This window comes from Homalodisca vitripennis, chromosome 2, assembly GCF_021130785.1.
Source record: "Homalodisca vitripennis isolate AUS2020 chromosome 2, UT_GWSS_2.1, whole genome shotgun sequence".
Classification (NCBI taxonomy): Eukaryota; Metazoa; Arthropoda; class Insecta; order Hemiptera; family Cicadellidae; genus Homalodisca; species Homalodisca vitripennis.
Window position 1 is genome coordinate 170,975,162 of NC_060208.1, and position 25,253 is coordinate 171,000,414.

General features: G+C 32.2%; 1 protein-coding gene across 3 annotated transcripts in view; it reads left to right on the forward strand.

Annotated features, from left to right (window-relative positions):
• Nucleotides 1-2,920: 2,920 nt before the first annotated feature.
• LOC124355025 (oxysterol-binding protein-related protein 9) overlaps nt 2,921-25,253 on the forward strand; it is a 316,403-nt gene continuing 294,070 nt past the window's right edge. For 2 of the 3 annotated variants that reach the window (XM_046805915.1, XM_046805917.1), the window contains exon 1: nt 2,921-3,072. In XM_046805915.1, the coding sequence (XP_046661871.1) occupies nt 2,965-3,072 (108 nt within the window). In that variant the 5' untranslated portion in view covers nt 2,921-2,964. Of the gene's footprint in view, nt 3,073-16,122; nt 16,227-25,253 lie in introns of those variants that run through there. The other variant, XM_046805916.1, reaches the window with a different exon arrangement.

The window sequence follows — 25,253 nt, forward strand, 5'->3', positions numbered from 1 at the left end:
AGGCTTATAAATGTGGTTGAATGGCGTATTAAAACTAAATATAGTTAATTAAATAAAAGTTTGAAATTTAGGTAAAATTAAATATAAACAATAATTTTTAATTACCTGAGATTAGAAACTAATGAAGACAAGCCTTCCTACAATGTAGCTGTTTCCTCGTCTACTGTGAAATCATTAGATTCCATGAAATCGTGCATTGTTGAGAAACTGTCAAAATTATTGTTTTCAACTTTAGCTCGCCATCTTTTTACGCTCGATTACTTTTTATTGTAGCTTATATTTTGTCTTGCACATAAAACTTATGGATGTCTTTACCTTGTAATGACAAATTGAGGGTATTTAAATAGATGAACACCTCAATCAAACAAGCGAGCCTCAAAAACCAGAGTTCATCATTCAAAAGTTTAAGAAACTTACAGTAGTTACTAATGTTCTTTTCACAATCATCATCCATTAGACAAATTCTTACTTCATCCTTTAATTCAAATAATCTGGGTGAGGTCTACCCCTTGACAACTTCGCAATGGAGAAGATGACTATGATCACTACCGATTATTGTCACACGAAATAAAGAAAATTCTAGATTGTTTCGGTCTGGACTTATGTAATTTACAAGTTTCACCGCATCATCAAGTGCTTTATTCAGACCGTCATCAAAAACCTTTCACAGCAACTGCCTCTCTATGGAGACTACAGTGAGCCCAATTCAATAAAGTAGCGACTGCCCTAACTCTCGTAATAAATCCTGTGAAAATAACAGACATAGCTGCTGCTCCATCAGTTGTCAAGCCAACGGATTTTGGCCAGTCAATATCACTGTCTTTAATAAAGCCATCCAGGCATTCAAAGGTCTTTTGTGGTGTAGATGGTATTGATTTCCAAAAAAGCAGTTCCTCTTCAATGGATCCTTTACATTCAAATTGGACAAAAGCCAATAAGTTGGCCAACAGTGCTTTCATCAATCTGTAGTGCCAAGAAACCGCTTTGCTTAAGTGATGTGATGAGAGCTTCATTCACGTTCCCCTAAAATACAAAACCGTATTTCACATAATTGGGGCTATATTTACGGAAGCCTAGTTTTGCCTTTTTAACAGGTTCTGGTCTGATTATGGTTGTGCTAGTAACACTCACATTTATGTTTGGATTACCAGCAGAAATTCCAGTAGACGTTGAGGGTTTCATCATCGATAGGTTGCGCTCTTTTACGGCGACAACCAGTCTTAATCCTTGCCTCCATAATAGAATAAGAAAACTATAATCCACTACTACAAAAAAAAAAAAAAAAAAAAAAAAAAAAAAAAAAAAAAAAAAAAAACACACAACATCCACATCCGTTGGTTAAAAACGATCATAACTCACAACACGAAAACTAACTATTGATTGTTAGATCTTACTCACTATCTTCATGATAGGTGTACATATAGTACACCAAACGGCGACAACTGGAAGGACTCAAATCTAAAAATAGCCTACTAAGTGGTGGTGGGAGTGGGGTGAGGCAAGGCGGAGCGTTGACTCATCGTCTGCACTTGGGCTATAGCCGAGTGAGAGAAATATGGCGATAAAATATCTAAATATTTTGTCCTCGCATTAGTTTCCGCAACCCACAGTTTGGGACACTGCACTAAATCACGGTCTAGATGTCTTACTGTAGTAACACATCTGGCACTGAACATCCGTATTAGTGAAAATGAACTGGCTCAATTTTCAGTAATTTTAAATCCTTCGTGGAAATACATTACACACTGCTCAAAATAAAATAGTCAAGCAAAATTTTAATGTTCAAATCTTCAAGAACGTAAAAAGAACCGCTAAATGATATCAGCTCCACTGGTCCAGTAAAACCGGGGAATTTATGTTCAAACGAAACATTCAAATAAGTTTTTATTTATTATAAATATGCATTTATGGTAAGAAAAGAAGTTGAGACAGTTTATACTAATAAATCTAGTATAATTTCAATACCACAGGAATATGCAACAAAAGAAGAAATTTAGCTCGGTAATATCTCGAGTTTGAATACGCCATTATGAAGCATAGTGGAGATTTCATTGTTAAAAATGAGATGTAGATCAATTGCGTTTAACTTTCACATCATACTACCAATGACGTTTAAACTATTTATTACCCCAGGTGTAAGCCAAAGCCTTCTGTTATGGAAAAATACAGATCAGAATAACACAGAAGATGAAAAAAATGAAAATAATCTTTGACTTTACAGACTGCTCATAATCGAAGGAATGATAAAGGCACAATCACGTTCAAATGGCGTTTCAACTTTACAACTAGGAAGGACACTAACTGTTTATTAGTGCTGCAAAAATCGCCAAACAGAACCAGGAAACTAGTTCCTTTGAACTAAACAGAATTTTTCGGAGACGATAGTTAAACATTTTATTTTACACCATATGGAATGTCCGATAAAAACGTTTACTTTTATCATAATGAAGAACCAAATGTATTATTTGTTGTACGTATGCTTGGTTATTAGTACTTTAAGATTTAAACACTATATTCTATATTTATCTATGTAATGCTAATTATGAGTTACAGCACAATAATTCAATATGTAAGTTTAGATGTATTGTAGTTATACAAATTGTAGGTGAGGGGCAATTTAATGTTTGTCACGGGCTCAATATTTCTTGTCCAGATTGAGAAAATTAAAGCATTAAAGCTATCGGCTTCGATTCATGCTGCCAAACTTTTTCTTCGCTTGACAAAGTGACACTACTTTCCTACTTCTATCACACAAATATTAATTTTTGAATAATCCTCCAGTTGCCTGTTTTAAGCTCATTCAATTGTAGCTGCTACCTTTGCTATAATTTCTTATGTGTTGTGGCTGTTGGCCAACCTGAATTTTAAAACCATATGATCAGAAGTTTACTTCATTTCGTCTTGTGTGTCAGTCTTGTGTTTTTTCATCAGGTACTGTAGTGATAATTTAGTATTATTGTAAAAATGGCGACGATGGAGGGTTCGTTGAGTAAGTGGACCAACGTTATGAAAGGGTGGCAGTATCGGTGGTTTGTGTTGGATGACAATGCTGGAATATTATCCTATTATACGGTATGTATTATAATTTATTATAGTTTTTATATCAAATATTAATACTGAGCTAAAACCGTGTGTTGTACTAGGCCTAGGACTCTGCAGGTCTGAGATTCTTCTGATAAGATTGTTGTTATCTGCATAGTTCACTTAATTTTAAATGAAATTAAGTTATGATATACAGACCATGTGTTATTATTAAAATAATACCAACAAATGTTGTGGCATAGGTCTTCCTTCCTACATTTCTTTAGGTTATTTTATATCAGGATTTTTAAATTTTGAAAGGTTCAAAGAATTATTTATGATAGTTGAGTAAATGAAGAAAAACATTCTTACACTATGATCTTTGAAAATATCTTCTATATTGTTCAGGGATATCACAAGAGAAGATCAAGTTTGAACAAATATTCTTATAGTTCTTCCAAAAATAAGGTTATGTTTGTTTCAATTTTAGTAAGTTAAATTGGATTCAGTATTTTTGCCTATTGTCATTTATATTAGAATACATAATCATTAGTATATGGAAGTTTGTCTTTGTGCATATAATTTTAAAATTAAGAAGCCTAGACATCATGATTGAAGATGTTGGGTGCAAATTGATAAATATTTCCTATATTCTGAATATATGGTTTTATTTATCAAAATTTAAAGTATCGAGGCTGCAGTATACTAAGCGGCCCCCACCACAACTGTATAATCAGTATTCAGGATTATCTAAATTACTGAAACAAAAACGTTGAACCGAATTACGTTACAGATAATTTTAAAATTCAAATTGCAGTATAGTTCAGCTGGTTTTATATCTAAAACAGTAGTACTTTAATGATGATTAAAAACTATCTAGGCTAGGCCATGATGATGAATAAAAACTGTTGATGTATTTATAAATGTATGAAACAAAACCGTGTAACATTCAGTTACTTTTTATTATTTTGAAAGTGCTTGACAGCTTGTGACTCTAAAATGTCACATGTACCTCATTATTGTATTTGCATCCATTACTTAAATACTATACAAATCATTTTAATTTGTTTCAATTAATTTTAAACAATAATGTTATTTAATAAATTAAAAAGAGCTAGCAATAATTAATTGTAAATTACTATACGTAATGTTTTGGTATTCGATAGTCTAGGTATTTATAATTGATAATTTGGTACCCTAATTAATAGTGGTGGTTGTCGCTTACTATACTGTAGCTGGTACCAATAGTCTTTCAGATCAAATTAGTTTTATATAACAAACAAATATATTGTTGTAATATGTCTACATATGAATATGTTACGTCAATACTGATTAGGCCTAATAGTACTTTTCTTTTAGGTATTTCCTTTTTTTTATATTGAAATATATTACAAAATGAAATACTTTAACAACACTTTAAATGATTACAGATGTAGAACGGACAAAACAACCTAAAATTAATGGAATGGAATGTAAATTGCGTAAATAAAGAAGCTTAATGGAGGGTTGTGTTCTTGTGATACTGTGTTATAAAAGTATTTTTTAATGGAAAGTGCTAAGTGGTGTCTCTTATTTTTGTCTAATCTGTCAGTAAATTTATATTAAACAAGGTGAGAAGTAAAGTTATATCTTTTTGACCATGGGATTTGATTATTTTGCCCATTTATTACAGAGACACAATTAACCTAAAATTGAATGTAAGAAGTCTGTTAAATAAAGTTTTTTTTAATTGAGTAAAACAATTTTTATTATAACTGTGACTAAATGATAAGTAAGTGTCAAGTAGTGCAAATAATAACCTCATTATGTTAAGACTAAATTATTTGTAAAGAAATAAGTGATAACTTAGGCCTACCAGCTTGGTCACGTTTTGAACTTCAGCGATTATCACTCTATGTCCTGTGTATTATAAAGACAGATTATTAATACATTTTCAAAAAGTTTTAAAAATGATGGTTATTAATTTTAATTGATAAATGTTCCACTGCATTGTTATCATTTCCAATGTTTGACCAATTAATAATTCTCATAGGACAGCCAATATAATCTACGACTACATCTTTTTATTGATAATATCTATACTCTGCCACTACATTTACAGTATTCTACAAATTGCAGCACAATACAAAAGAGTTACTGTCCGTATGAGTATAGAATATCAATTTATAATTCGATGGCATATGTTGAGGATACTGTTTTCGAGTCAAAACCATGATTATACGGATACTCAGCTTGTCTAGTTTAATATAGCCGAGGAATTAAATAAGGTATCTGAAAAAATCCTACGGTAAACTTCTCAGAACTGACTGAATCTGTGTCAAAAGTTGTTGGAAGTATTTGAATAACATGAGCTCTGCATTTCACAAATCATGTAAATGCTCTGAAAAGATCAAAGTACGACTTGGAGCTGTTAACAGCCAGACTGGACCTGGAGCGGGAGCAGCGCTGTGCGGACATGGTCATCTTGTTCAGACTGCAGGACGTCACTTATGACGAGATGTGACAGATGTCTATTATACTAGACAACATGAAGACTATGCTACTCAGAAGGATGCTGAGATGTCGCGCCTACAGGAAGAACGAGCCGAGCTAGTGGGAAATCTGGCTACCTTACATAAGACTGTTGACAGTCTATAAATAAAAAATACTGAGCTTTCTAGTATAATAGGTACCCTTAGGTTTAAGTTAGATTTAGTGAATAAGCAGGTATCGAATCTAAGTCAAACAAAAAATGACAAGTGGCTGGACGATAATTTGATTAATTCTTACTTAAGAAGAGTTGTCCATATATGCCAGCGATGATTTCATATTTCTTGGCCCATGAGGCTGTAATTCAGCTGCCGAAAAAAGACTAAAACCACCACGAAGTTTCGAGAAATCTGTACATTTTCCACCAATAACATTCAAACCTTCAGATAATATCGTAGGAAAAGGACTAAAGAGGAGTTGTTTATTGAACATAACTTTAATTCAAAATTTTATATTTTTTTAAACACGTTAAGGTACTACTATGAGTTATGCTTCCCTCTTATTAAATGTAAAACAAGAGATCAAGATTCGTTGTTGAGAGTTCCATTGAGAACAACTATTCACAGCTGAAAGGTCATTTACAAGAACAAAATATCTTGAATCTTCACATCTCCTTCATTTTACAATTCATAGCCGGAGCGGCGGAAGTAGGAGAGCGGGGATGCTTTTGAGAAGAGATTAAGGAAACTAATCTTGTAAAATAATCCTTAAAGTTTTGAAGAGTTTCTGTCTTAACGTCAAAGGTTGACAATGAGCTTAAAAATTAACATAACTATTAAAATTAGAAATGGTTACAAATAAAATACAAGTAGTATAGCTTTTTATAGAAAATTGACACTATTATACAGTGTATACTGTTTTAAATAAAGACAATTTGAGTTTTAGTTATCTTTTACCCTCTCTACTAAGTGTATTACGTGATGTTAAACATGATATATATTTAGGTATATACATATTCACCTTAAATGCACCTTTAGTACCACCCCTTCTGAACTTTTGGTGAAAAAATAAAAAAAAATCTCTCAAGATAGTAGGTATCTACCAAATATCTGTAAAGCAAGAAGTTTTGAAACTGTCTTCTTCTATAGCCGATTTTTTTCATGTCTTGTCGGTTTGTGTGCCTTGTTTACTTGTTCAACTTGTTCACTGACTCATGTAGATATCAAACATTTTGTCTCCACCAAAAGGTTTCACTTCTGGCTAGTTTATACCTTCCAGTTGAACCTACACTGGTTACAGAAAAAAACTGATATATCACTTAAATCTGGGCAACCTAACGGATGTCTAGGAACGGCATATCACTAATCACAAATATATCAAGATACTAGGGTGCAAGGGTAGATCTTTAGGTCTTTTTTGCTAAACACTGTTGCACAGTCTTCTTATGACTTCCAAATAAAAAGTTTGATTGATGGTCTTACGTAGGGAGACAAACTAGGAATAAACTACGCCCTTGGTATCAAAAAAGCAAATCAGCATTGTTTTGATGTTTGATTTGACTTGACGACATTTTTTTTGACGGGGTGACTATGAAGTCTTTCATTGGCTTGACTGTTACTTTGTTTCTGGCTTGTAACCATAGCACCATGACTTATCACCATTAATGATCTTTGACAGAAAATCTGGATCAATTTCAAAACACCACATTTTTCAACTCTATATTCCTTTTGATTGTCAGTCAGAACCCGAGGAACAAACTTTCCAGTAACCCTTTTCATTCCCAATCTTCTGTTAAAATTTGCTGAACCTATCTCCAAGATAACCCAATAACTGATCTCTGATAGTTTTCTGTCAATTGTCTGTGAGCACAAGCTATCGAATTTCTTCAATATTTTCTTTGATTCAGGCAGTTGATGGATGTTCAGAACTAGATTTGTCATCAATCAGCATGTCGCCATTTTTAAATCAAGCAAACCACTTGTACACTTTTTATGGAGTTTTCTCCATAACTTCATCTTGGTAAATTGTTTTCAACATTAAAACAGTTTCAGCAGAATTGTTGCTGAGTAGAAAACAAATTTACAGAGCTGCACGTTGTTCACTTAAACTTGCCATCGTAAAAAATGAAACAAGAACAAAACGGCACTAGCAAAAACAATCACTACAGATAAATGGAAATCCAAATTGGAGATAGGTTCAGCAAATTTTAACAGAAGATTGGGAATGAAATACAGGCGGCATAGAACTGGTTATGAGTTACGCGATACACGCCTAGCAGCAGAAATGCATTCTACACAAGCTCCGCCCACAGCAATGCTACTCCTGTTTCTTTTGGATACCTACTCCTCGTATTTGGTTACCTACGATTCTTTCTATACTCATTTCAATACGCAATCTCAATACACATTTCTGTATATAAGTTTCTTCTTATGTCATACTGCCTAAAACGTGATGTTTTCAGTGACACACAATATAAATTAATATTAAATATAAATTTTTGAAATCACTTTCGAAGTGATTGCATTAATTAGACGGAGACATATGTATAGAGTATTCCTAAAACATGCTGAGGTGAGACTTTTAGCTCTTGAGAACGTCTTAAGGTTTATCAAAAGCATGACCTTGGTCGTCTAGATTTCAGCGTTATCACAATAGATCCTCAGAGTTATGGTGACAGGGGGATATCTCACCCTATCAACCGTTTAGTACTGTATCATGTTGGATCCAGTTTTCATTGAATTCATTCTGGTTTATTTTTATATAAACTGTCAATTCTGAGTGCGTAACTTTGTAATGATAATTTGTTCTGTGTTAAAAGTGAATTGTTAGTATTCCATTGATCTGCTTTTATTTGCATATTTAAAATAAAATTGATACATTTTGATTATAATCTAGCCAGGTAAATCTAGAAATAACATGCCAGGCAAATCTGGGAGTGCCATGGCCGAGCAGACTTTAAGTCGTTGGCCTTTCGGTCTGAGTTAGAGATAGCTCAGGTTCAGGTCCTGTCCGTGACGTTGCACTTTTTATCAGTACAATCAACCTCGAACTGTAACGACTCTCCCCTTTAAATTCTGTTTGATAAGATCCTTGCACAGGCCAGTGGCCCATGAGGACAGACAGAATAAGGTTGAAAGGGTGGAAAAAAACAGCTATCAAACTGTTTTAATCTTAAGTTTTCTAAATAGGGATTTACACTTTGTTTTCAAGTGTATTTGAGTGTATTTTACATGTTCATAAGTAGCTTTGGAACTGAATAAAACCTGAAATAATGAACAGAATTGTTTCACTTTTAAATAAAAATTATATAAATAGCTTTATTTAAAGTATTAAAAACAAAAGCAATCATGAAGAATGTAGGAAATATGTTGTGTATAGAATGTCTACAGTTTCTATTGACATTGTTTTACACGGGAGAGCTTGGTTCATTTGTAGTTAAAAATTCAGCCAATGGGTTTTACGCAGGGTGCCTGCACAGTCATGGTATAGTTTAGGTACGGGTCTCTATTACTTGTACTTGTTCCTACACAGTACAAATATTTGCACTTGCAAAAGACCCAACATTTCACCCCTTATTGCATTTCTCTCGTGTAGTCTAAATGCAAAGATTAATAGCTTTGTTTTCTGTAATTACTATTCTTAAGAAAATCATGCATAGAAATTATGCTACGAGTATAAAACAATTATAGAAAAACCTTATTTATAGAAATGTAACCAAAAGGTCATTGTAGAACAACGCTACAATAAAAAAAATTGCAAAATATATTCCAGAATGTCAGTACTATATATTAGCAAATACTACTATGCAAATACTAATTATGAAAGGAATATTAGCTTTGTATATCTTGTGTAATAGTTACTTTTTATCAAAAATATATTTTTGTAAAATTGTTTTTTTTTTAAGAACATCTTATAAATAAAAATGAATTATTGCAAAATATGTTGGTAAGCACAAATCTTGAGAACAGCTGGACCAATTCGGTTAATTCTTTTTGTAAAATGTTCATTGAAATCCATGGAAGGTTTTTATGAAGCAAAATATAAGAAAAGTTATCTGAAATATTTTAGAATTAGAAAAATTGTAGTTTTTACTTTTCATAATCCAAATTAAACTGGCACTAAACAGCTGTTCACACCTTCAGTTTTATGTCGACAAATTGGCTGAAACAACTGAAACAACAGTGCTTGGTCAGTAGTGCAATGCAGATAGTAAATAAAAAGTAAATATCAAAATTTTACTCCAGATCGCGCCAGTGACGAATTTAAATCATCTAATGCATTTTAAATATTATTTAAACACTGCTATGTAACCAACCTTAATGCACAAAGTTATGAATGTTTTTCACATAAGTTACTTTAAACTGGTGGGCTTCCTTGACATTGTGATATGGCATTTTAACAGTGGCTTTTGGAAAAAACAGAGAATAACACTAAAATGCCTCAACGATTCATTCTTTCCCTGGTTACAGTCCAAAAAACAAGTGTAACGCAAAACTTTAATATTATTATTATTTTGGAATGTTAAATAACCTTAATAAAGATTTCCCCCTTATACCGAAAGTACATATAGGAAGTAGATATTACTTCCCCTTGGCCGTAATAGGTTCTGCGTATGTGTATATTTTCTTCATCAGGACAACAAAACAAACAACTATGTCCCTGGAAATATTTTAAACTGAAAATAGATTACAGAAGGCGATAGTAGACGATTTTGACTAAAGTAGATTTCCGAGAACTGCGTAATCGAACGTATCTAGAATTTGATCGAGGAAATATTGCGAGCTGAAATGTGACATAGTAAGTGAATTCAAACAATCTGAAGTAGGCACATTTTGACCGAAGTAGGCTTCTCGGTCCTACATTACATAAGTTTTTTTTAGTACTTTTATGTACCAATGACGAAACCTATTGTAATACGAGATATTATTTAACGGTGAATAAAACCTGATTCTGATTCTGATACGTATGTATATATTTTTTCTTCGTCAGGACAAGGCAAACTGTACTATGGTACTGGAAATATCTTATACCTGAAATATGTGATAAACGCTAGAAATAGACGCTTTTTGACCGAAGTAGGTTTCCTAGACCTGTGTAGGCTATTTGTATTTTATTGATCAGAATAATGCAAACTCATCTGTGACATTGCAAATATAATTAATTAATTTGGACCAGAAATGCTTTTCCACGTGCAAAACATGATGTATTAATTAAATTAAACTCTGATAATATTTACCATGAATTTAAATAATATCTACTTGATGTATGCCTACCTATGTTTTAACATTTTCATACAACTCCATGATTTTACATCATAAGTGCTTTTACTAAGTAATATAATGACTTCAATTCCAAAGATTGCGTGTGAAGCCGTGGGTAACAGCTAGTTGGTTATAAAAACTAAAAAAATGGTTTCTAAAAAGTGAACTAAGACTTTTTTGTTTTTTTTTTTCAGTAGTTCCAAATTGGATATATCCACTATAAAAACAAAAATTTCCATTAAAAAAAAACATTTGAATACATTCCCTACACTATATTTTTTTATAGAAGAAAATTAAAAATTGATGATATTTCTAAATTTTATTTTTGAAGTTGAAACATTGAGAAATTTTGCTTTAGATTTTCAATATGGTTGTAAAAATGATTCTTTTGAGTACACTTTATGGTACAAATTATATATTTCCTATAAAAGAAGCACTTTCTGTATTTTTTTATTACAAAGGGAGACTTCTCGTACAGAATTGAGATTCTCTGTTTAACTTGGGAGACAAAGATTTCAAACAAGAAAAGGAACCAGCATGTTAGCCATGAAGCTATAAGATACTTCTAAATACCCTCTTGTAGTGTAATTATAATTTGGTGATTATTACTACTTAGGCAGGAAGGGGACAAGAGAAGATTGGGTAAATAATTGATGAAAGGTTGAAAGTGGAGAACAGATAGTCTGCAATAAACTGATGATGAAAGTTTCTGAATGGGGCCCTGCTCAGTGTAGCAAACTGAGTAGCGTCTTCTTCTTGGGCAGAAAGAGGGACAACAGAAGAATGGGATAAATAATTGATGAAAGGTTGAAAGTGGAGAAAAGATAGTCTGCAATAAATTGATGATGAAAGCTTCTGAATGGGGCCCTGCTCAGTGTAGCAAACTGAGTAGTGTTCTACTTGGGCAGGAAGGGGACAAGAGAAGATTTTGTTAAATAATTGATGAAAGGTTGAAAGTGGAGAATAGATAATCTGCAGTAAACAGATGATGGAAGCTTCTGAATGGGGCCCAGCTCAGTGTAGCAAACTGAATAGCGTCTTCTTTCTACTGGGCAGGATGGGGACAAGCGAAGATTGGGGTAAATAATTGATGAAGGGATGAGAGGGGAAAACCGAGAGTTTTAGCAAACTGGTGATGAAAGCCTCTGAATGGCCCCAGCTCATGTAGCAAACTGAGCAGCATCGTCTACTGGTGTAGGAAGGGGACAAGAGAAGATTGGGGTAAATAATTGATGAAGGGGTGAGAGCGGAGAACCGAGGGCCTGCAGCAATCTGGTGATGAAAGCCTCTGAATGGGGCTCAGCTCTGTGTAGCAAACTGAGCAGCATCCCGCTTCGCTAGAGATCTTCTTGCTTTGCAATAAAGCGACTATGTGATCACTATGATCCCCTTGCATACATCATAATGCCTCATAATCACATAACATACAAATGTGTGTTTTATTTTTATCATAGATTACATATCATCAATCTATATATACGAGTATTGCAGTATTCCTGTTTGGTTGTACTGTGCACTAGATTGAATTCTTATTTCATTGGTTTGTATGAATAACTCTCTGTCTACCAATTTTAAAGTATATTATAGTTTAATTCACAATATAAAACTAAATAATGTACTGGAATTTGTTGGAAAATGTTTGAATATTTATTTTATATATAATAGTACCTGCTAAACTTGTGAAAATCTAAAGTTTTAGAATAATTTTCTAAATAACAAATGAAATTTCAAAAGACAAAGAAGCTTATGGATGGGTAATTTTATATGTCTTTAACATTAGACACCTCTTATAGCTCAATGAGCAGAAATAATGTTGTGTAAGTGTTTTGAAGTATAACATTGTTCTAATGGGGGTTAATATAATAAAGATACAGTCAGTTCTTAAATATTTGTTTTATCTTATCTTAAGTACTCTATAGGAGAAATGATTATATTTGGGGTAACAAAAGTTTTAATTTTACATTTTTGTGAAAATAGCAAGTTTTTGTGTCATACCGAGTTCAAAAAAGGGTTTTTTGATATAGTTTCTAAGCACATTTATATCCAGCAAATGTTAATAACCATACAGAAAATTGGCAGTTAAATATTCTATTAACATTTTTGTAATTACATTTTTAACAAATTATCCAAGATTTTCAAAAAGTCATTGTGTTTGATGTAAACTATTATGTTTAACCTCCACAATTATAAAAAAATATTATTTGCCACATTATGTTTTGTTTGGTATATCTATGTAAATGTTTTAAATGTAATGGATGGTTAGCTTTTTAAAAGTGATATTGTTGTGAAGATCTGTTGTTAAACTGTTATAATGAATTTGCTATAGCAAATAAACTCAATTAGTCAAGTAAATAAAGTGGTTAAAGTAAGCCTTGTTTGTATTGTGTCTTGAAGCACGTGGGTAAATGCGCAAGCATAAACTTGACCTACGACTGAATCATTGCAAACAGATGTTGGCTGCAGCGAGCCTGGAGCTATTTCAAGTGCAGTGTTATTGAGTTGGCAGCTGTTCCTACTTCCTCGGCGAATCATTATTTCAATTATTATATGTTCAAACCACTCCTATAGTTCTTTGCCAACTGAAAGTTTCTGTAAAAGAGATACTTTTTAAAACAAATATACAGCATACCATTCATAAATAAAACATTTAAAATACTTTTCTACAACTTTTTATGATTATTATTTTGTGGGTAGTTAACATTTTCTTTTAAGTAAAATTTGATTTCAAGCAGTATATGGGTAAATTGACGAAAACAATGTTTTATTTATTTTTTTTGTCTTCTGAAATGATGATATTTCATCCTAAGATTCTAGTTAATAAGATAGTTGTAATCAGTGAACACATAATGTAATTTTTTGTTCATTGATCATAATTTATTCTTTAAGTTATTCAAGAGAATTATAAGCATAGTATTTGTGTGAGTTGGGGACTACAGTTAAAGCGGATGCTTTATACACTTTGTCTGGGTCAGAGCCTTTATAAGTTTTAATCCTTTATCAGAACATTTTTCATACTTGTACTATCTAGCTGCATAGACTCTTCCCAGTATTCTGTTTGACAAAAATCTTCCATAAAGGGATAAATTGAGTCTAGAAAGGAGATAAACTTCTCCTCTCATATTAGTACCTTTTTTAAAGTGAAATGTAACCTAGCGAAGAATTATTAGTCAATCAACTTATAATGTCTAGTAAATTTCTTTGGAATTTTACTAAAATCTTGCAGATAGTGCAGAATGTTTTAAATGTCTGTGTAATTTAAATAATACTTTGTCGTACAATTCAAGATTGAAATGAGATCGCATATGTGTTTCGGGTTTCCCTATTGTGTATTTATTCTCTGATGATAATATCTATGTCAAAAGTCACAAGCAATCATGTAAAGTATATATATATATATATATATGTGAAAAAGTTCATATTTATATAAATTTTCATTCGTTGTTTTTAAAAGTCTTTTTGTTTTTATGTAAAATATATCAAAATAGATACTTTTATCTACAACTACGTGGTTACAATCTCATAATAATAATAATTTATGGCTATGATTGAATTGATTCACAAACCACTTTGACCAATTAGAATCAGTAATGCTAATAATCCAACTACATGTTATTTTTAAATTAGGCCAAATTAAAAAAAAAAATATTTGTACTAGAAGTAAATGTAGGACTTGGGATCCGTTTCCTTCAAAATATAATAAGTAAAGCAGTTTTGCAATTGTATTTGACTCTAGTGATGGAAATCGATGGTTTATGTTTTGTAACTCTGTCATTTTCACATGTCATTCACATATTCTTAAAGAGCTATTTCTAAAACCATATAAATAAAATGCGTGATATCAAAATTCTAAAAAGAAAAAAATTCAGTATTTGTCCTACGTGTTTCAAAGTTTTCCAATAATTATACGATTTTCATAAAAAAAGATTAATTACTATCCAGAAAGAATATAAATCTTCATAGAATCCAGAAAAACATACATCATATGATAATTGCAGTTTTATATATTTGTGAAGACTGTACAGAGGAACTTTGAGTTATTGTACGTCAATGTATGAAATTCCTTGATAAATAGAAGTTTTGTCTTTGATCTTGAATATGGCGTTTACATCAATGCTAATTTTACCTCAATATATATCAAAAGTTTAACATAAATAATCTCAATACATAAGATGTTGCCTATTGTTACCTCTATATATTGAAATTTCAGTGTGTTAGCGCAACAAACCGAAGTATAGTACCGTGTATCAAGACTTGAAACCCCCACCATTTCCTTTGTTTTCTGTTGTTGCCAGTGGTGAATCACCACCCCACCTTCAGTTTGTTATGAACGTTACCATGATTTAAGGGAATCTAAGTTTACTCAATGAACTGTACGTATTAGATTTTTAACTATGACTGTATTTCGTGTAAAACTGCGATGGCAAATATATTGTATTTATATAACTTTTTCAATTATTATTTCATGTTCCTATATACTGTATGTTTTGTTACCATTAATAAATTTAAATTTATGGGTACGATACTTGTTATAATTTCGTACTACACATTTCCCAATAAAGTATTTATAGTAAAGATTTTTATTATTGTTGTGGTCCTCTTTATATTGAATTCTGACGATTTAACCTTGATTTAATGAATAACAGAACAAAAATATTGTAAACCTCTGTATATCGAAGTTTACCCAAAAACAACCATGGTATGTCAAACATCATTATATTGAAAATTCTCTATATATTGAGGTTCTACTGTTTGTACAATATAACCATTGTTTAAGCTTTATTTAAAAGAATTTTATGTAGTTTAATCAGTAATAACGCCAAAGTCTCGTTGCAATAACTGTGATCCAACGGTCAGACCTAGTATTAATACTAACAGGACAGTGCAGGACTAGTGAATTCTGTCGACTGGTCTTAGTTACTAACCTCAAATAGTGACGTAGGTTTGTATTACTTTAATTAAGAATATTTAAAAATTAAGTGTTCTCTTGAGGTATTTATAAATAGGATATTCTATGCTGAGTATAATCCCTATGGTTCCAATCTCAGTTTCTGTAGTGTAATTTGAAATATTCTGATCAAAGTAATGTCATGTTTTCAAAGGGAAAATGAGTAAAATCTACTTATAGTATTGTTAGATTGCTAAAATATTTTTAAACTGACTTTAAAACTACTCGGAATTATATTGTATTAAAATAATACACGTGTAATCAATTTAAGTAATTGGAGTGCTTGGTAGAACAAATACCCAATAACACAAGTGCAAAAATAACCGTTATTGTTTCAACGAGGCACGTGATGAAGAAGTAGCAAACTGTTTACACACTCACTGCAATCTGGCTGATAGCCAACAGTCCATTGAGTGAGACCAGCATCAGTCTGCCAAAACTGGGTCCATCAACACACAAACTTATTGTGCTCACTGTGGTCTCGCTGTTTGTTTGTGCTTGTGCCAGGAAAACTTTGCTAGTGCTACATGGTGAGTTTGCTCAGGAGTGATGGTTTGGTGGCAACAGTTTGATCAAATATAAGGCAATATTTGTTTCTAATTTAAGTTAATATTATTCTTACTTTAAATTGACATTAATTTTTGAAGTTATGTCTAACCAGAAAATTAGTTGTTTTCATGAACACCATTACGATATACCATCAGAATGAGTGCAATCTAGTCAGTTGTCTGAAATCTATGTGGCCACATATTCAGATATTTAAAAAGCTCCAGTTGATTTTAAGATATTTGGCAGTTTAATAATAAAAAAAAGTTATTACCTTACATTTCACCCTGAAATCTCTTTTAAGTGTCATTAAAACATTATATAAATACTAATGTATAATGTAATCAGAAATGTTATGTACAAATGTTTAATTTTATATCTCAGGTGACGTCTAGTACATGAGAAAAAGTGCATTTAGTGTTCAAAATAAAATATTCATCCAGATGCAAAAGTTTATTAATATTTATTATATACATATCATGTTACATGAATAGATTTCTTTTGAATTAATATCAAGGACTGAAATAAATTAGACCTTATTATATAAACTGTTAGTAAATTTTAAAATAAGTAACTAATGTCTCTTTATTAATTCACTGGGGTACCAGCAGAACAGAATGTATCTTTCTCTGAAAACAATGTTATTTGTACTTTTTACAATGTAATATGTTTATTCCTGAAGAATAGGAAATTCAGCAGGCTTATCTTGAAAATGTTTTTTTGGGATACATTGATTTAAATAAAAGTAATTTAAAAAAATAATAAATATTTAGAGTCAAATATTCAACAATAAAAATTCTATATTGAAAAAAGTCTGTACCCTAAAAGGAAAGGCCATACACAATTTTACCAAATGAACCCCTCCCTCCTCTGTTTATTCAAGCATATGTATTTATTACATTTTTATGTTATTATTTTGAGGTTATGACTACTGTGATTATGGGCTCAGTTCCAAAACTAGTAAATAATAAAGTGCTTATGAGGCTACTATTATTTATTAAACAATATTTGTTACCTATTTATCACATCAATATTTTGTTCAAAATAATATAATATTATTCACATTATAATGTGACAATCGATCAACAGAAAACAGTACTTAGACAACTCTACACAATATAAAGTATATTATTACTATTTGATCCATTATAATGATTGAAAACCAATTGAAAAAAGTTATATTTCAATACTACATTATTTTAGATTGAAAAAGTACAAAATGAATTAATCTCTTTATTATGCCCATGTTACTAAACTGTGATAAATAAGCATGTTTATGTTTTAAACAAATAAAACAATGTTGATCCTTTCAATCTCAACACCAAATATATCTGCATAAAATCCCAACATCTGTATGTACGGGCATTCACAAGTTGATTGCTTTAAAATATAAAACATAAAACTTTCACTTATGCTCTACCAACATGACCGCAAAGAATCAATCCTTCCAATAAGGTTGTGAACTAAAATTTATACAATATTTTTCAAATGCTTAAGGACTTGTAATGGGTGGCATTGCAACTTGCTATATTTTTATGTAAATCAGCTTTAAACAACAACTAACTATGTAGTTTATTGTTGAGTAGTTATTGCATTTTGTTTGTCTTTATTGCTTAGTTATTTTAGTATTATATTTTGTATGTTTATAATTATTTTATTTTATTTTAACTCTATTTAGTTGTAGTTATTTTATTATATTATAGATATTTTGTGCATAAAGGCCGGGATCAAAAGAATTAAAGAATTTTTCATTTTACTCCTAACTGGAGTGTTAGACCAAAGTCTTCAAACTGGCAATTGATAGTTCCTTGTCAGATAATCTGATTATCTGTCATAATATAACATGCTTTATTGTAAATAAGTTTTATTTATATGATTTTTAAGTTTTTAGTTTAGCCAATTGATGGTTTAAAAAAATCAATATTACTTGATTTTACTTAATGATGAATAGTAAATACTTAATCAATTGTGTACTAATAATAATTTTATTGACAGTTAATTAATAACTGTAAATAATATTCACTGTCTTCAAGAAATTTATGTTGGTAACTGAGACAGAAATGGATTTTCAACTTATTTCACACTGGTCCAATAGTTTTCTAGATTATTTCATTTATGTTAACACAGTAGTGTTTAGGTAATATTTATTTATAATAATGTAGTTTTTACGTTCTCCCTCTGATATGTTATTGCGATAGTAAAAACCAAAGTACAAATATAATAAAATAAAATAAATATATTGTTATTAAATTATTATTTCCAAATTAATAAAACGTGTATTACATTTATAAATTTAACAATGCAAAATATAATTAACATAAAAACATAATTTTGTTTTTATATTAAAATACTTGGTAAATTGTCAGCTCAAGATAACACAATACTGTTTAAAAATTGTTACAGTGAAGACCAGCTTATCCTCATCAGTAGTGATAACTTAATCAACAAGTGAAAACACTTGTGACTAATATGATACATCTACAAATTGGGAACAAATTACAAATGCTTGAGATTTTCAAGCCCCTACCGCTATAATGAACTGTACCCTACACAATAGCAGAACAGACTTTACAACTCATCTCTTCACACAATTCCATTGCCAAGTGACTTTTCACTGACATTTCAAGAGGTTATCAGGCACCAGTACAACTCTGATTGCATTCACTTCCACATCACACTGACACAATGTATATTCATTCTGTAATAAGCTATCCAATTAGTTTCCTCAAGATATTATAGCTGGCACCAGTACAACTCTGATTGCATTCACTTCCACATCACACTGACACAGTGTATATTCATTCAGTAATAAGCTATCCAATTAGTTTCCTCAAGATACTATTTGGCACCAGTACAATTCTGACTACATGCACCTACACAAAACACTAATGCAGTGTATATGCATTCAGTAATAAGCTATCCAATTAGTTGCCTCAAGACATTATCTGACACCAGTACAATTATTATGAATTCATCCACCTCCACATCACACTAACGCAATAGCATATATTCATTCTGTAATAAGCTATCCAATTAGTTGCCTCAAGATATTATCTGGCACCAGTACAATTATTATGAATTCATCCACCTCCACATCACACTAACGCAATAGCATATATTCATTCTGTAATAAGCTATCCAATTAGTTGCCTCAAGATATTATCTGGCACCAGTACAAGTCTGATACCATCCACCTCCACATCACACTGAAACTGTGAATATACATTATATAATTAGCTAACCAATTAGTCTCTCCAAGATATTATCTGGCACCAGTACAAGTCTGATAACATCCACCTCTACATCACACTGAAACTGTGAATATACATTATATAATTAGCTAACCAATTAGTCTCCCCAAGATATTATCTGGCACCAGTACAAGTCTGATAACATACACCTCCACATCACACTGAAACTGTGAATATACATTATATAATTAGCTAACCAATTAGTCTCCCCAAGATATTATCTGGCACCAGTACAAGTCTGATAGCATCCACCTCCACATCACACTGACACTTTTTGATGTGTCATATATAATACGTGTGTACTCAAGTTTGTTTACAAAGTTATTTATTCTGCTATTTTCTTGTTGTCATCATGGTAACCCATAAGACCAAAGTATAAATAGTTGCTAACGCTCAGCCAAATCTCAGTGAGTGACATGCTCCATCCTTGAACTCTGTGTTGCTAATACATAAATGAAGCTTCATGAAAAACCTTAAGTCTATGGGTTAGTTCATTTTCTAGATATCATGTGGATAGAAAATCAAATATACAAATTAATGAGGATTTTCTGTACTTTGGTATTATCCAGAAGCCCCATTTTTGGAAGAGTTTTTCTTACCGGGGACCTAAAAAACTGTATTATCAGAATGAGCAGACTTTAAATGAATTACTGTGAAAATTAAATAGCAATATGATGTTTGGTTCTTATTTTCTAACTCCCAAGAGGAAGCTATGTTGGTGAGAAGAAAGCCACTCTGTCTACTATGTATTATTAGGCTAAATAAGTAGGTAAATACAAATGTACGTATTATAAATATAAAAAATTAATGAGCACTTACGTGATCTGAACTTAAATTAGGTACTATCTCCATAGATGTTTTTTTCACCAAAAATGTGGGAAGGTGCCACCGAAGACCACATTGATGGCTAGGGACATGTCTGATCAGTACTTTCCAGACCTTAGATTACATGCCAGATCGTCCAATGTCAGGGCTCATATCATGTGAGCGCTTGTAAGGGTTATATTTAACTTTGGTACTACTAGCAACATATTAATGATAACCTAATCTAAACCTACGTGTAACGCTAATGACAAATAGTAAAGGGAGAGAGTAGCCCTCTCGCCGACATCACTTCCTTTTAGGGGGCAGAAAACAAGAAACAATCATCATAATGACATGTAATTTTTCACAGGAAGTGAAATAGTCTATTTTTTTCAAATGATATACTTTTTAGGTCTCTGGTAAGAACTTCCAACTCTTCCAAAAATTGTAGCCTCAGGATAATACCAAAGTAGAGAATTTTCCTGCCCCTCAAGCGATAGGTTTGCTAACGCTCAGGAAATTAAGTGATTCTAAACAAACGTAGATAGGTATGGTGGTAAATGAATCTTGGATGAGTTAATATTTAATACTATCTAATAATTTCCATCCAGGAAAAATTCATTATCTAAACCCTTTTTATAGGAAGAAAGTAAATATTTTGGAACCATTACAAAAACATCTTTACTTTGGATTCTTATAAATCAAATAAATTTCTTACCACGACAGGAGATTTGAAATAAAAAAGACTTCAATAAGTTACCTGATGAAATATGCATTTGTGATGATCTGGAATTACATCTTAACCCTTCATATAAACCTTCTGATCATGCAGGAAGAGACATTAAGATCTGATTTGTGTAAAAAGATTATAACTAATCATTTGTTATTTTTCATATTTTACAAACAAACAAAAAGACAGGAGGGTTGGATTTTTTAAAATTTATTTTTTGTTTTGTTTTATAGGCCTATAATACATAAACCAAGAGCAGTCTAAGAAATGTTAGTAACATATTACAATTCAAAACGTAAGGAAATAATCTGAATGATATAATGAGGAGGGTTAAGGTTGATGGAAATCTTGGTGTACACAGTATGTAGATAATATTTAACAACTATAACGTGTAAATACAGACGTGGGTTATAACATTAAATGTTACACTCGTAAAACTCAACGGGTAAGCAGAGAAACGGTTCAGTCTCTGCAATTAGCACATTTCGTGTGACACTACAACTGCTGTGTAAATGATGTTCAGTAAGTCGCATCAACTGTGAGCCTGTGAGCGTAATGAAACAAAACAGTAGATCACTTTGTACTAGTTAGCTACCAATGAAAGATTTTGTAGAATTTTATCAAATTCATAATTTGTAAAACACATCACAACATAATAGTTTTTTACCATTCACTTGCTGTGTAGTATTTTTTAATATAAGGTAGCCTTTACAAAAGTAAAAAATTGAGCAAAAGTATATTTGAACACAGTAATGGACAAAAATCACTGATTGGTTAATAGTAAACACATCAGATTGTATATACTGTAGAGCACATACAAATTAGATACAGGAAAGCATAAAAAAATTTAATTTTCTTAATTTATTGTAGAACTAATAACTCTGTATGACATATGTATTGCACTATTAAAACAGTGGTCTAAATAACTTCATTTTTTGCCGTGGTTAATTTTTAAAAAACGATTTAAGATTTTTTAAATTTTATCGGGATGCATTCTTAACTGATTTAGATGAAAATATTTACTTAAAGTGTACTTTTTTCAATTAATTGTTAATATTCATAATTTTAGGGTCTGTTGATTTTATCCAGAATCAGTGAAAAATTAATAGGTCTATTTAAAACTAATTAATATTGGTATCATTATGATGTCTAAAATTAATTTAGATTTTATTTACTTAACTCATTATAGCATAAAACCTGTATTGGTTGTACATAAATAATTTCTTTAAAAAAATAATAAATAAATATATAAAATAACGTGCTTAAAGCTGGATAGTGTAGTTTAACACAATAAATGTCCAAAGTCATTACATGACTAGTATTGCTGTGAAGGTGTTAAGAAGATATAGTACAGCTAAAGATGTATCATAGCTACATAGCTAACACATATACTGTGGCGGGTGCATACTGATACTATCCATGCTGTTCTAAAGTCAGTACGTGACTCATGTTGCTGTGTAGGTGTTAATAAGATATAATATAGCTAAGTATTTGTCATAGTTTAATACATTGAGTGTGGCGGGTGCATACTAATACTATGCCTGCTGTTCTAAAGTCAGTACGTGACTCGTGTTGCTGTGTAGGTGTTAATAAGATATAATGTAGCTAAGTATTTGTCATAGTTTAATACATTGAGTGTGGCGGGTGCATACTAATACTATGCCTGCTGTTCTAAAGTCAGTACGTGACTCGTGTTGCTGTGTAGGTGTTAATAAGATATAATATAGCTAAGTATTTGTCATAGTTTAATACATTGAGTGTGGCGGGTGCATACTGATACTATCCCTGCTGTTCTAAAGTCAGTACGTGACTCGTGTTGCTGTGTAGGTGTTAATAAGATATAATATAGCTAAGTATTTGTCATAGTTTAATACATTGAGTGTGGCGGGTGCATACTGATACTATCCCTGCTGTTCTAAAGTCAGTACGTGACTCGTGTTGCTGTGTAGGTGTTAATAAGATATAATATAGCTAAGTATTTGTCATAGTTTAATACATTGAGTGTGGCGGGTGCATACTGATACTATCCATGCTGTTCTAAAGTCAGTACGTGACTCGTGTTGCTGTGTAGGTGTTTACTGTAGTGGGTGTATATTGATACTATCCCTGATGTTCTAAAGTCAGTACGTGACTCGTGTTGCTGTGTAGGTGTTTACTGTAGTGGGTGCATATTGATACTATCCCTGATGCAACTACAAAAATCGCCTACCATGCGTTATTTGAGTCCCACATAAGGTATGGCCTTACAGTTTGGGGAGGCACAAGTGCAGGTAACTTGAAAAAAATCCTGATACTACAGAAAAGAGCAGTCAGGATCATGTCCAGCCTTGGTCCAAGTGAAAGCTGTAGGGAAGCCTTCCCCCACCATGGCGTGATAACGATTATCGGCTTATATATCATAGAAGTTATAGTCCACGCTGATAGGGAGCAATTGCAACGAGGCCACGATCTCCACACTTACAACACCCGCCACGCTTCCAATTTCCACCTGCCCCTACACCACTCCGCCCTGTTCGAGAGGAAACCATCCTACATAGGTAGAAAACTCTTCAATCATCTTCCAGACGACTTACGAAAGCTTCAAGGAAAGAGACTGAAGACTGCGCTGACCAGGTGGCTCTCCCACCGGCCCTTCTACTCCATGGATGAGTTCCTGAATTGGAAAAGAGAAGAACAGAACTTTTAATAAAAACTAACTATGTAAAACTTGACACCATTGCATTTCTTGATGACTTGTGAATAAGGAGTTTGTCTACTGTCTACTGATGTTCTAAAGTCAGTATGTGACTCGTGTTGCTGTGTAGGTGTTTACTTTAGTGGGTGTATATTGATACTATCCCTGCTGTTCTAAAGTCAGTACGTGACTTGTGTTTCTGTGTAGGTGTTTACTGTAGTGGGTGTATATTGATACTATCCCTGCTGTTCTAAAGTCAGTACGTGACTCATGTTGCTGTGTAGGTGTTAATAAGATATAATATAGCTAAGGATGTGTAATAGTTTACCACATTGAGTGCGGCGGATACATATTAATACTATCCAGTCTGTCGTAAAGTTGGTACATTACTTGTGTCATATTGAGGGTGTCGTACAGTTTTTAACACTTTTAAAAAACTATTTTGTGTTAGAAGCTAATGAGATGTTTCCGTAAGATAATCCAATTACACTGCTGCCGATACATATTTCTTAGAAGCTGCTGCAATGCCAAGTATTAATTGAATGAGAACTAATCTATTCTCCTTAGACTATTATTTACAAACTACAAGTCAGACAAAGCTGGCGCAGAATACTAAGAAACAGACCCTACCTTGTTAAAATTTTTTTAATAAAAAATGTATATTGTCCTTTCGACATAGTTTTTTTGCGGAGCGTTAGTGAAGCGTATAACTAGAGGGGCTGACAAAATTATATGTCTGTCTTTCTGTCCACAAAGTCTCAAAAAGAAACTGATCCGTAGAATTTACATTTTTCATGAAGCCCTATTTCTATGTAGTAACATCGAGTTTGATGATGGTGCAAATCACAACATGGGATTTGGCTGAGCGTTGGTGAACTTTTTATATTGGTCTTATGGGTATCGATGATAGCAATGAGAAAATTACAGAATAAATAAACTTATAAACAAACTGAGTACAATCACATGATATTTTAATACATAACATAAGTAACATATTTAGCCTCATTAAATGAGCTAAAAGCTTAAAACTTTAAATATTTTAGTATGATTCTTTGAATACAATCTTCTTAGAGGGTCATTACAACCCTCTTGAGTAGACTAATGTGTTAGCTGTTTACAGCATGAGTATACTCTGTGTCAGTTTATTGTGGAGGTGGATGCCATCTGAGTTGTATTGGTGGCAGATAACCTCTTGAGGAGGCAAATTGGTTAGCTGATTATACTCTGAATAAGTGTGGTGTGGAAGTGGATGCAATATGAGTTGTACTGGTGGCAGATAACCTCTTGAGGAGGCAAATTGGTTAGCTGACTGTACTCTGAATAAGTGTGGTGTGGAAGTGGATGCAATATGAGTTGTACTGGTGGCAGATAACCTCTTGAGGAGGCAAATTGGTTAGCTGACTGTACTCTGAATAAGTGTGGTGTGGAAGTGGATGCAATATGAGTTGTACTGGTGGCAGATAACCTCTTGAGGAGGCAAATTGGTTAACTGACTATACTCTGAATAAATGTGGTGTGGAAGTGGATGCAATATGAGTTGTACTGGTGGCAG